General features: G+C 34.3%; 1 protein-coding gene across 1 annotated transcript in view; it reads left to right on the forward strand.

The window, feature by feature from the left end:
* The window catches only part of ADGRV1 (adhesion G protein-coupled receptor V1), a 503,549-nt gene that overhangs the window by 107,802 nt on the left and 381,779 nt on the right, over window positions 1–13,968 (forward strand). The window contains exons 33-38 of the mRNA XM_033111093.1: window positions 352–1,163; window positions 2,825–3,034; window positions 10,405–10,535; window positions 11,609–11,708; window positions 12,347–12,526; window positions 13,166–13,329. Coding sequence (XP_032966984.1) covers window positions 352–1,163; window positions 2,825–3,034; window positions 10,405–10,535; window positions 11,609–11,708; window positions 12,347–12,526; window positions 13,166–13,329 — 1,597 coding nt within the window. The remainder of the gene's footprint in view (window positions 1–351; window positions 1,164–2,824; window positions 3,035–10,404; window positions 10,536–11,608; window positions 11,709–12,346; window positions 12,527–13,165; window positions 13,330–13,968) is intronic.

Genomic DNA, 13,968 nt, shown 5'->3' on the forward strand with positions numbered 1-13,968 from the left:
TTCCTCAAGATATATTCATGTTATTATCATGGTTACTTTTTTTTCAGTGAGATCTAATACTGGAAATTAATTTTCTACTTTGTTTGATAGTTTTGATATGGATATGATTTGCATACCTTGTAAGATGCATGGTTAAAAAAATGTATCATTTGATCGAAAACTAGCAAGGTTTCCTTTCATGAGAAAACAAAACATCGAAAGGCAAATGTAATTAAGAAACATGGTTATGTTTGTACAAGTGTGTTATACACTTAAAAAAAATGAAAAGTGCAATCAGCATTTCTCTTCTCTTTATGTAATCCACACATTGCTTTGAGTGCTTAACCTGTCTTTTGTCACTCCACATTTTAGCGGAGGGCACTTTGGTCGGCTGTTGTTGTTCTACAGCACTTCTGACATTGATGTAGTGGCTCTTGCAGTTGAGGAAGGTCAAGATTTACTGTCCTACTATGAATCGCCAATTCAAGGGGTACCTGACCCGCTTTGGAAAACTTGGGTGAATGTCTCTGCAATGGGAGAAACCCAGTATACTTGTGCTACTTTGTGCCTCAAAGAACACGCGTGCTCAGCATTTTCATTTTTCAGTGCCTCTGAGGGCCCACAGTGTTTTTGGATGACATCGTGGATCAGTCCAACTGTTAACCACTCAGACTTCTGGACCTACAGGAAAAACATGACCAGAGTAGCGTCTCTTTTTAGCGGTCAGGCTGTGGCTGGTAGTGACTATGAGCCTGTGACAAGGCAATGGGCCATAATGTTGGAAGGTGATGAATTTGCAAATCTCACAGTTTCTATTCTTCCTGATGATTTCCCAGAGGTGGATGAGAGTTTCCTAATTTCTCTTCTTGAAGTTCACCTCATGAATATCACAGCCAGTATTGAAAACCAGCCAACCATAGGACAGCCAAATACTTCTACAGTTGTCATAGCATTAAATGGTGATGCCTTTGGAGTGTTTATGATCTACAGTATTAGTCCCAACACCTCAGAAGATGGCTTGTATATCGAAGTTCAGGAACAGCCCCAAACCATTGTGGAGCTGATGATCCATAGGACAGTGGGCAGCTTAGGACAGGTGACAGTCGAATGGCGTGTTGTTGGTGGAACTGCTACAGAAGGTTTAGATTTTATAGCTGCTGGAGACATTTTGACTTTTGCTGAAGGTGAGTGGTGATTCTAAATGGATTTTACTTCGTCCTGGTAAAGTCATCTTATTCAGTTTTTATGATAATGTTCACAAGGGTTCTTATTTACTATGTATATTCTTGCTAAAAATATGTAAAAGTACAGCATGGTTTTGAAAAAATAAAAGTTAGTTGGCTTGTTAATGGTTGACATGACATATATAGGCTGACATGGCCCTACATATGTATCCTTTTAGTTTATTAAGCAAAGAAGAGTTTTAAAGGATGTGTGACTTTTAATTAGGATAACTCTTCGGTGAAAATAATTTATAAGTATAAATAGTATGAATGTTGGTGACTTCATATTAAGTTATGTCAAGTGATACATCAGTTTCATACTGTTCTTAGACTTGGATGGATTCACTCTTGTAAATTTTCATGAAATAATATAATTACAGATAACTTGGTCAACAAATTAGAATTAGGATCAGATTCACTGATTCTTTTTCAAGGCTGGTTGAATCATCTAATATTTAAAAATTTGGAAGTTCATATATTTAAAATATAGTTTTTTTGTTGTTGTTTTTTTGCATGGGGGATTGAAAATTTAATGAGGAAGGAGTGGAGATAAAAATTTAAAGTTAGATTTTTCCAATGGCTTTAGTAACAACAAAGACATTTATAGAGTTATAGTATTACACGAATTAGTATTACCTTGAATGGTAACTTTAGCATAACATAAAACAGACTAGATTTTATAGCTAACCTAGATTCTTAGATAATCTAGTCTTTTAGGCAGTCTTGATACTCTGAATTGATGAAATGCACCAGGGTCATGAGAGTGAGAACATGCATTCATACCCCCTTTCTCTTTTTTCCTGCATTTTCTCACTCTTTCATCCTCTCTCCAGAAAGTTGGTAAGAATTAGATGAGACACCATAGGCTGAAGAGCAGAAACAGTGTTATGTTTAGGGGTGTTTAGTGGTGGGTGTCCTATGTACTGTTGGGGTCTTAGACCAAATTGCAAAGTATATTGCTTGGCCCTTGGCGCTGTCACTCATTCTTTGACTTCCTCTTCTGCTTCCTTGTTTCATTGCCCCACATCCTGGAAACTGGTATTTGATGCTTTCATCTCATCTAGTTACCAAAAGACGAATCTCTTCAGGCTGGTTCTGTCACTCAAAATTTGTCATTTCTTTTCTGTTTCCCATTTTGACCACATTCCCTAAATGTTTCTTTCAGGGAGGTATTGGCTTGAAAATTATTCATGGTAATGCCAGAAGGCAGAATGAGATCCCACACTTCTGGAGGGAGTTGTTTCTAAACAAAAGATGCCTTAGAAGCTCTTTCCCTAGCCAGGTCATTGTTCTAGGCCAAACACCAGGAATAAAACCATGATTCTTTGAAATAATTGTACCCTTTAATTTTTCATAATTCAATATGTCCTCCATAATCTGTCCATACTAATACAATTTTACCATGTTGTATCACATGTTGTATATGTGAAAGGATATACAGTTTTACATATATTTGCTTATAGTGATGCTAATATTGCTCATGATATTGAACTATTATAATTCACTTACATATTTTTATTTAACTTTGTGAAATCGAAGTAATTTGGGGCCTTTGTAAATCCTTTATGATTGTTAGTGATTTTGTTACTTTGGTTTTTATTCCATTATTTTTTTTTTAATAGGTGAAACCAAAAAGACAGCCATTTTAACCATTTTGGATGACTCTGAGCCAGAGGATGATGAAAGCATCATAGTTAGTTTGGTGTACACTGAAGGCGGAAGTAGGATTTTGCCCAGCTCCGACACTGTTAGAGTGAACATTTTGGCCAATGACAATGTGGCAGGAATCGTTAGCTTTCAGACAGTTTCCAGATCTGTCATAGGTCACGAAGGTGGGTTTCTTTTTCTGTTGAGCACATTCATTCTCTTTTCCATGGATGTCATTTTTTGTTTAGTCTTTTAAAGTTCCTGATGGTTTTTAAGTACTTTCATTATTTTGTAGGGCTATGTATGCTACTGTCCATAGAACTTATTTGGGAGAGGGCTGTATTGTGAACTGTTTAATTACATTTCGGAGCCTTGCAGATCGGTATTGTGTTATAGCTTGCCACGCCCCATGGGTGTGAGTGTAAGGTAGTTAGTCAAACCTGGGATGCTCAGCTTTCTCATCTGATAAGTGATGGGAAATATTAATTACTTCATAGGTTTCTTTGTGAGGATTTAATGAACTAATAAATGTAAAGTGCTTAGCATAGTTCCTGGCAAGTGTATATGTGCTCAGTGACAGCTATTGATATTAAACAGTGAAACACTGGCTCCTTGTTCAAAACAAGTAGTAGTTTGTAATCAGTGAGTATTTTTAGCTTGGATTTGATATTGTGACTATATATTTTGTGAACAAAGTGCCAAATTAGAAAAAAATTACCAAATGTCTTTTTCCTTAAAAAATATTTTTCTCAAATCCTTACTTAATATTTTACATTATACGTAGGGTTTTGCATATATGTGTGTGTGTATGTGTGTGTGTGTGTATGCACACACACATACATGCTATTTTTTGTTTAAAACGTTATAGCCGTGTTTTTTTGTCTTTGAATCTGCCTGTTTGAGACAAAAATGGATTTTATAGCCTGTGTTTCACTCTGATTTGTATTTATAAATAAAAAACAAACAAACTGTACTTCAAAAAGATGAAAGGGCTGACCGGTAGCTCAGTTGGTTAGAGCATGGTGGTAATAACACTAAGGTTGCCAGTTTGATCCCTGCCTGAGCCACTGTGAGCTGTGCCCTCCTTTAAAAAAAAAAGACAAGAAATGGAAAGGATATCAGTCATGCATTTGAGAAAACTGAGATACAGAGGCTAGTGACTTGGCAAGATCATACAGCTAGTTAGTTGTTGTGCTGGAAACTAAATGCTTTCTTTTTTAAATTAAAATTATTGCGGTGACAACGGTTAATAAAATTACATAGGTTTCCAGTGTACAGTTCTGTGATACATCATCTATATATCACATTGTGTGTTCACCACCCAGAGTCTCTTCTCCTTCCATTACCATATAGTACACTAAATGCCTTTTAATGACTATTACCTTTCACCTTACTGAACTCCCAACTTAAAAGTTTAACTTATCAGTGCAAATCTCTGAGGCATTTCACCACACTCTTTATTAATGGTTTAGAATCTCATGTTGTCAGAGCCCCGATGAGTAAAAGTGACTGACAAATTCCCCTAAATTCAATCTAAAGACAGGTCATAAACTCTGAACAAATTATTTGTAACATAATAAAAAGAAAAACTAACTGTAGGAAAAGTTAATCTTAATAATGATGACAACAATAATAACATCTGTTGTTTTCTGTGTGCCAGACATTTCACATCCATTATTTCACTTAATTTTAACAGCAGTCCTAAAAGTATGTATAATGGTATACACCAAATTTTCACATAAAGAAACTGAGTTTTTAGAAAGATAAATAGCACACTTATTCATGACGGAACTTAAATTCAGTGCTGTCTGAATGCAAAGGTCATGCTGCAGGGCAGTTTATGAGAATAGATTTTTGCTTGAATTTATATCTGCTGCAGAACTTGACAATACAGGAACTTTGGGTAAAATATTTCAAGTGATTTGAGTTGGAAGAATAATGAATTTGAGTAACAATGTCTATGTGAGAGAAGTAAATTGGTGAGAGAACCTGAGTGGATCTCTATCTAGGTTAGAAATGGAAATTGGATTTTTAGAGGTAATACTTGAATCAGGAAAATTCATAAGGTCTTTGTAGATGAAGAGAGAAAAGCAAGTTGTTGTGTATGGAGCCAGGTGAAACACCAGGCTAAGAGGAAAAGGAAAAAAGATCTGAGAGGAGAGAGAGAAGGCTCTGCCAAAGAGGTGGGAGGAGATCAAGATAAGAGTGTGTTTTCATTAGTTACCAGAAGAAGAGCTACTGATCAGTATGTCTCATACTAAGGTGGGCAACAAGAGGATTAGATTTGCAAATGGGCTAGAGGAAACAGTAGTAACTGTGGAAGAATTTTAAAGGAGAACTTGGGATGGGAAGCAAATATCTAAGGATGATATAAAGACGTAGAAGCCCTCAGGCAGTGCTCCTCAGAGTAGGGTCCTCAAGCCAATGGCCTGTCCACAAAGGGTTTCTACTAATTTGTGACAAGTTAAGTTCAGAAATTGGAATAATCTTTTCTTAAATATTTTATAACAATTTCATTTTGTTTTGATATTCAAAAGTGGTATCTATAGGCTTATGTTTTTTATATATGTTCTTTTTGCTATTTAACTTATCTAGTCACTGATTTTGTTGTATTTTACGTAAATGTTAGTTAATCTATGATAGATCAGGGCAAACAAAACAAGAAACAAACAAAAACCCCTACCCTTCACTGCATTAAGTTTGAGAAGCACTACCCAAGGAGATAGTCTGCTTGTTGACCATGAGAGCAAGGAAAGGAGAAAAATTGGAGAAAATGGACTAAAGAGGAGTATTGTGGAATTGTTTTCGTTTTGTTGAAGAAAAATAGGAAAAAAAATAATGTAGAAGACAATAAAAGTGTTCGTGGTATGGAGGGTATAAATAAGATCAGGGACCAGGAAGGATTCGATTTAAGGAAAGTTTAGAGATAGACTAGGTATATGATTTTCAACAATATAACAGATTTTTTTAAAGAATACTAAAGAATTTGGATGCCCAGTATCACTTTAAAGGGATTTTTACTGTAAAGCAGCTATTGTTCTGAAAGGGCATCTTATGAGCGTCTGGGGGGTGGTGGTGGTGGTGGTGAGTGGATGGGCGGGCTCTGAGGAAACCTACGTTCTGATGTGTGCTGGGCATCACATCATCTTGCAGATCCTGGCACCTATGCTATCTTTCATGTGGATGAACTTCACCTTCAAATCAGATTGTGGCTCCTTTAGTTTCCAGTGGCTATATAATCTGCTGGAGATGCAAAGAGGAAAAGGGGATTAGTAATTAAAACAAATGGCCCGAATGTGTTATTGCTTAAAAATCTGATATAACATATCAATCTATGACCATGAGATTGGTACAGGAAGTAAAACACCAAATTGCTTTTATTGCTTACATAAGTGCTCCCTAGATTTTTTTACGTTTCCTAAACAAAAATTGGGATGAATTTCTATTTTTAACTCATCTTTCCTTTCCCTTTACTCCTAAAGCTTTTCCGAGAGTCTAAATTATTTATCAAAAACTTTTATTTACCTTGATTCAGTATTTTGTGTGTGTATTCTTTATATTACCATGAAATTGCTTAGAGAAATGTTTATCAAGCATAAATTTACCAAAATGAATTAATGAAGACTTCATGGTGATTTTTCAAAGATAGCTGCTAACAAAATGGGATGAAAAAACAATCATGCCCTGTGGCCTTTTCACTATGTTAACAATGGTTTTGGCCTAGTGCTGAAGTGTCATTTATGTGATTAGAATGAAAATATGGCCTATGCTGAACTTCTGGCATGAGAATGCATTTTTGATTCCTGGAGAGGAATTGCCTTAGTGTTTAACAATGTACTACCTTCTGTAGAATCGTACATCTATATTTTTGACCTAAAGCACTTGAACAGGTGCTCAGTGGTGAATATTACTTTCTTTCAAATGTAATGGGCACAATTTAGAAATGTGGGACAATAGACTTTTACAATGGTTGAAAACTATGTATAAATGTGTTCTTTGTAAAATCTGTGTGAGATGTTGCACTCAGTCACCCAGTTCAGCAGCATCGTAATCATGTCATGTTCAATGGATTTAAACTTTTTTCTTTTCTTAGAGACAGCATGAATCTTAACTAGGCACAGATTTGAACAAGAAATGTAATTCTATTATATATGTATACATATATATATTATAGACATATATAATATATAGTATATATATTATATATGTCTATAATAAATATATATAATTGATATATATACATATAAAAAAGCTATACAGTTGTGCTTCAGTATCTGCAGGGTATTGATTCCAGGACCCCCACAGACACCACCACGTGGGGATACTCAAATCCCTTATATAAAATGCATACTATTTGCAAATAACTTACCCACATCTTCCCATATACTTTAATTCATTTCTAGGTTACTTATAATTCCTAACACAATGTGAACCGTTGTTATACTATATATTATTTAGGGAATAATGACAAGTACAAAGTCTGTACATGTTCAGTACAGATGTAACTATTGAAGAGCTAACTACATAGTACATATCAGCAACAACGTACTGTTTTTATTTTTTTCGTATATTTTTAATCTGTGGTTTGTTGAATATGTGGGTGAGGAACACACTGATATGGAGGGCTGACTGTATTAGAAAAACAGTTTTCTTAACTGTTCATATTGACAGTTTGTGTTTCACATTACTCATATCCCTATAATTATTTCATATCATTTTCTATTTATTGTAGAAGGCAATCACTTTAGTAGTGCATAGTACATATATACATTGTATCTATTAAAATATTTTTTCTGTTTTTTGTCTATTGTTTTTACACACATTGTAGTTAATGTTTACCTTTGTAAAAATAATTCTTGTATGTTTTAGTAATGAGTGTGCTAAACACTCAGGATTATTAAAATGCATTTTATATTCATATTCCTTATCTGTATGAGGCTATGCCTAGGCGCTATATGATAGATAGGCCTTCTGCTTTAGAGTTCAAATGTACCATCAACTTTTGGTGTCTTCTGTAGATTTCTATCAGGATGCTCTTCCAGATGTGTAGCTAGATTCTCTGTTAGGTGAATACCTCCTTAGGCATTAATTCTGGGCCAAAACTAGAACTTAGTAAAATATCATCTGAAAAAGTTACCTTCCCTCTCACTCAGACCTACCTTCTATCCTCCCCTTATATTTAGAAGACATAAGCACTGTGTTTCTTCATTTTTTTCTTAGTTTTTCCTTTTATAAAGACTGTTCTTTGACTCCACATCCAGGTAGAAGGTAACTTTCTGGCAACTTTTCCCAGGAGTCATTTTAAATGGACCTGGTTCCTGGGAATCTGCCTTAAAGAGGCAGAATCAATACCTTCATTTTGCTTATTTATTAGAAAAATTTTTTATAATATTAATGCTGTTCACACAGTTTGCAACAGACTCACAATATTATGTGTTTAAGGAATACTTTGTTTATATTGTATGTGTGTGGGTGTATCATGCTTCAAATTGTGTTTCTTACAGTATTTTCTTGCAAGTTCTATGGTAACTTGTTAAATTTTCAAAGGTGATGTTTATTAAGTGATATTATGTTGTGAGTTTGTAGGAGGATTTTACTTCTTTTCTCTCTTAGCATTTCATTTTTATTTTTACCTTGTAATGGTAAATTTATTCCCAAAATCTCTATGTACAATATTGCTACCATAATTTTTTTATTTATTATGATCATAGGGTCCCTTCAACATGGGTCCTTGTTAACCTACGTTTTGTTTTCTTGCCACTTGTATCTTGCTGTATTTTTAGCACTGATCAAGCTTCCATAATTTTATTTTTGAAGTGTTACTAGGTTTTATTACTAGGCTTTGTGATTTTAAAGAAATTTGAAAACCATGACTCTATAAACATTTCTAATTGTGTCACCAGACAGCACTGTAGGTAAAACAGCTTAATAATTCTAGGGCTCTCTCTGTGCCTTTCAATAATTAACCCTTTTTGTTCAGTACAACATGCTCTATGATAAAATGTGCATGGTGTACAAGAGATACTCCAGGGTTTCACAGTAGTGCCTATATTTTGTTCCTATGAGTTATACAAGTATAAAAATTTTAAATAGTATGTTGGCAATTATGGCTTATTGTAGAGTCTTTCAGTTATATTCTTTGGAGAATCTGATTCCTAACAAGCAGTCCCAATGAGTTTTTTTAAAAAAATTCAAGACATACTAGTAATGTAATGGTGACTGAAATTTCTTTTTGTATTGAAACACTTAAATTTATACATTGATCATTGAAGTGTTTGAGGAAATTTTATATAGACTTCTTTCTGATACTTTTGCCCTCTTATATTCTCTACTCTCCCCACATAACACACTATTCTAAAGTTATGTGTGCTTAAAGTTTGTGTGAAAATTTAATTTTTTTTTTTTAGAAATTGAAATGAATATAATCTCTAAATTAATCCATTAATTTAAGAAACCTTTCTGTTAGTAATCTTTTTTATTTTTATTATCTTCAGAAATTAAAAAATTGTGGTAGTTTAGAAAATATTTGAAAAGGGTGTTTATATTTTATTGTTTTAATTCTACTCTTATTTAAATATAAATGTCAGATATGTTTACTTATTTGGATGACTAAGTAAAAGTGATATTTTTAATGAATATGCATGGATTCAACTATATTTCAATGCTATAAAATTTGAATAAGGATGTGTTCTTTTAAAGCCTTTTAAACATCATTCCATTTATCTTTTCATAATCAAATTTTTAGTCACGCAGTTCATTAGTATACTTTAACTTGTGTTCATCATCATACATGACTTTTGAATTGAGCACATTTTCAGCAAGCCGCATGGGCAGCAGCAATATTCCCTAGGAGCTTACATTCCACTTTCAGCAGTTTGAAAGAAATGACTACCATGATTTTCTTCAATTGTATAAAGTATTACATGAAGATAAAAGCCAAATACTTCAATTATTCAGCAAGGATAACTGTAACTTTGGTGAAGTTACAGAGGTTGATGTACAGATTTGACACCTTTCCTTTGTATTTCTTTTTATAAAACAAAATCATTGGTGGTATATGTAAGTTACAATTTAAAGAAATGTGATTTTCAGGTATTTGCAAGCATATTTATGCATGCATTGTGTAAAATCACATTGCATATCAGTGTAAGGAATTTGTGTCCTTTTGAAAAGTGAAAGAAGAATTTACTTGTGTTATTACTAGTTTTGACCATGAGAACTTTATTACTTTCTTTAATTTACAGAACTTTTATGTTCTGGTGCATGTTTTGGAGTGTATAAAAGTTTGTGTTTCCCATTTTAGCATGTGCTTTTGTAACATTTACATATCAAATTTCCTGAAGTTCAACTAAATAGCAGTATTTAGAAGTGAGATCTCTTTGTAAATAAACAGTAAGCATGTACAAAGCTTTTAATAAATTCAGAACAGAACTGCTTTGTAATGTTCTAGAAATGGTACTGTAAAAATTGCATGTTTGGGATTTGGGTTTTGTTGAATTCAAATGTTAATTCATTTTCCATTGAGCATTTATCAATCTGTACATCTCACTTGCAGGAGAAATTTTGCACTTTCATGTGATAAGAACAGCTCCTGGTCGAGGAAATGTTACTGTTAACTGGAAAATTACTGGGCAAAATCTAGAACACAATTTTGCTAACTTTTCTGGACAGCTCTTCTTTTCTGAGGTAATACCACCAAGGAGAGCTCTACCCAAAATATCTAGTGTAAACAATGTATTTTGAGAAAAACAGGAAAACTGATTATGTAATACAGGATTAGTGCAGATTGATGGGAGAGCTACTTGCTTAGAAATCTAAAGGAAGAACATGACTCAAAAAAGAATTTCTAAGACTTAAGGAATTGTTTTGTTTTTCTATACGTACTTGGTACATCTCCTTTAAGGAAACAGAAAATGTCAGCTTTGTATTTGAGCCACGCTCTCTTGCTACTCTCCTGCCCTCCCACTTTTGTCAGCTGTAACATTCTGAAGCTGATGGGTAGAGAGTGCTTATCCCTCTTCTCTTATTCCTCACTGTCTTGGAACTTTACATGCATGACAACAGCAAGCATAGCTCTAAAAACAAATGACTTTTTGTGTCCTGTTGACAAAGTATTACATGAGGATAATGTTAAAAATATATTTTTGAGGTTCCTTTTAGAGGCTCTTCCCAGTAGTTTGAAAGGTGATTGGTGGGAAATACCTTTATAAAAGCACTTCTTTGACAGAAAATCGGCACCACTTTATTGTAACTCTATCATCTTCCTCTCTCTCCATACTCACTTGGTTATGAGTTTTTGTTTGATAAAGCGTTTAATTCTTTTTATTTCCATTACCTCAGTAGTAAGATAAGCCCCTATAACCTTGGACTTTGAGTCCTGAATTGAACTTCTAATATCTGGTCTCCCTGCAGCATTGGTCTCCTTTTTCATGTTCCAGTTTTCCCTGTTCACTACTATGTTGCTCACAGAATCTCCCCAATTGATTGCTTTGTCTGAAATTGTCAATAGTGCTACATTACTCATTGGATAAATCTACATTCATTAGCTCAGCTTTCAAGATCCTCCCCAATTAATCCTTATTTGCTTTAAGCCTGGTTTCCCATGAATGAATGATTTTCATATAGTTAATTTTTAAGATACAAAACACTTTGTTTAAATAAAAATGTATTTGGGAGCATGATTTTTAAGGCCAATAAAAGCAAGAGACATTTTGCATTGAGGGACAATAGAGGGATGAATTTCTTTGTGTTTAACATAGGGGTCATTGAATAACACAATATTTGTGCATTTGTTGGATGACAACATTCCTGAAGAGAAAGAAGTATACCAAGTCATTCTGTACAATGTCACAACACAAGGTAATTCAGAATTCAGTTTTAAATTTTTTGGTGGTATATTATTCTTTTCAAAAAAATAATAGTTGTTGTCTCTATATTTAGCAGTTAGATACACACCAACTGAAAAATAAAGTTACTTTAAATATCACCTGTTCCATAAAAATGTTGGATCCAAAAAAACGTCAGCTCAGGATGGGAATACTTATCTTTATGGACTCAGGGAAAATCTCTAAAAATTTTGCTAGAGCTTTCCTTATGGAATCAAATACATTTCCAGAGGAAGAATTTTTCTGTAATTAATTTGGTACTAATGGACCAATTTTGATTTAGACCAATTATATGGATATTTCAAACTTAATTTTGAGCAAATTATCTAGGTACTTTCCTTAGTTTCTACTTACTTTCTGTAATTGAGGTGACCAGTCTAGCAAATCATAACAATAATATGTCAAGTGAAAAAATTCATGATTTGCTGTCTAGAAAAAGAAAACTAAAATGTAGTTTCTGTTTGTCAACCAGAAGATTTCTGTTAGAGAAGTGAACAAAATAGAACACTTTTCTAGCTACTTGCATATGTTTCAGAGAGTGGGGTTCTGTTTCAGTGTTTAGAAGTAAATGCCAAATCACTGTCAGATTTCTTATGGCCCCTCCATCCTTAGGCGTTTCACCAGCAGGATTTGCTCTGCTTGATGCTCAAGGATATGCCGCGGTCCTGACTGTAGAAGCCAGTGATGAACCACACGGAGTTTTAAACTTTGCTCTTTCATCAAGATTTGTTGTGCTACAAGAGGCTAACATAACAATTCAGCTTTTCATCAACAGAGAATTTGGATCTCTAGGTTTGTGTTGCTCTAGAATGCATGGGGTTTCCAGCCAGGTGCTTTTGTAATATTCTACTTGTCTGGATGAAAGCCATTGATGAAATAAGTCAGGGGCAGAAAAATCTTTAATATGTATTAATTCAGGACAGGACTTTATAACTTATTTATTTTTGAAAACTTACAGGAATTTTGTTGTCAGAATAATGCTATGTAACAAACAATCATCAAATCTCACCATCATATAATAATAGATTGGTTATAGGTGCACTGACCTAGGCTGAGCTTGAGGTGACTCTATTCCATATGTCTCTCATTCTTCTGAGATCAGCAGAAGTACAAAAAAGCAAGCAAAAACATACCAGGTCTCCTGAGGTGTAGGATGAAAGCTAGCACATCATCACTTTTACTTTGCACTATCAACCAAAACATGTCACACAGCCAAACTCAAAGTCTAGAGGCAGGGCAGTATGCCTGCCCACAGTGGGACGTCACTGAGCCATTACATGGTAAAGGTTAAGGATAAGGGAAGAGAGGAGGAATTGGGGCTAATAATACAAGCTCCTGCAGGTACTTTTAGGAAAGTCAAAGAGTTTCTAATGAGAGATTATTTTAAAAGTTTAAATAATTATAAAACCTTTTCTCATCCAATTCAACCAGGAGCCATTAATGTCACATACACCACAGTTCCTGGAATGTTGGGTCTGAAAAACCAAACAGAAGGAAACCTGGCTGAGCCAGGTGTTGACTTTGTCCCTATCGTTGGATTTCTGATTTTAGAAGAAGGGGAAACAGCAACAGCCATCAACATAACTATACTTGAGGTAAATCTGTTATTTTGCTATTACTGTGTTAAACTGAATAACCATATAAAAAGTGGAAATTGATGGAATATTCAGGTGCCTTTAAATCAGCTTATTTCTTTTTGTGAATTTTTTAACCACACGAGTTTCTGTTCTTGTCTAGATAGGCTGGCCTACTGTTGTGTACTTTATTATAGAAACATCTTGTGATATATAGAATTTCCTTAGGGCAGTCAGTCCCCTTTAAGATGGCATTGGCCTAAGAGATTCTAAAGGAGCATTGTGATTACTCCAAAGGACTCATTGTACCAGCCAATTCATGTAAGTCAGCGTCTTACTTGTTAGGACTGGTTAAATTGGAGATACTGAGAGACTCACTAGAGGTTGATGACATTAAATATGATTACAGTCCAGCTTAGTTATTGGTGACTGATACTGTATTTTAAATGATTTTTCCTATTATGAAATCTCATGCTGTTTGGGGGCTTAGTGTTTCAGCTATCTAAATACATTGGCAAGAGGTTTATGAAAATAGGACATATGGGGAGGGTAGGAGATGTTACGCGTGTGAAGAGTGGGGAGAGCAAGAGAGAGAATGAATTTTGCCTCAGAGAAATATTTTTCAGTTACTGTGTATTTTGGAGTTTCTATTTTTAGAAG

The sequence above is a fragment of the Rhinolophus ferrumequinum genome, chromosome 7, assembly GCF_004115265.2.
Source record: "Rhinolophus ferrumequinum isolate MPI-CBG mRhiFer1 chromosome 7, mRhiFer1_v1.p, whole genome shotgun sequence".
Taxonomy (NCBI): Eukaryota; Metazoa; Chordata; class Mammalia; order Chiroptera; family Rhinolophidae; genus Rhinolophus; species Rhinolophus ferrumequinum.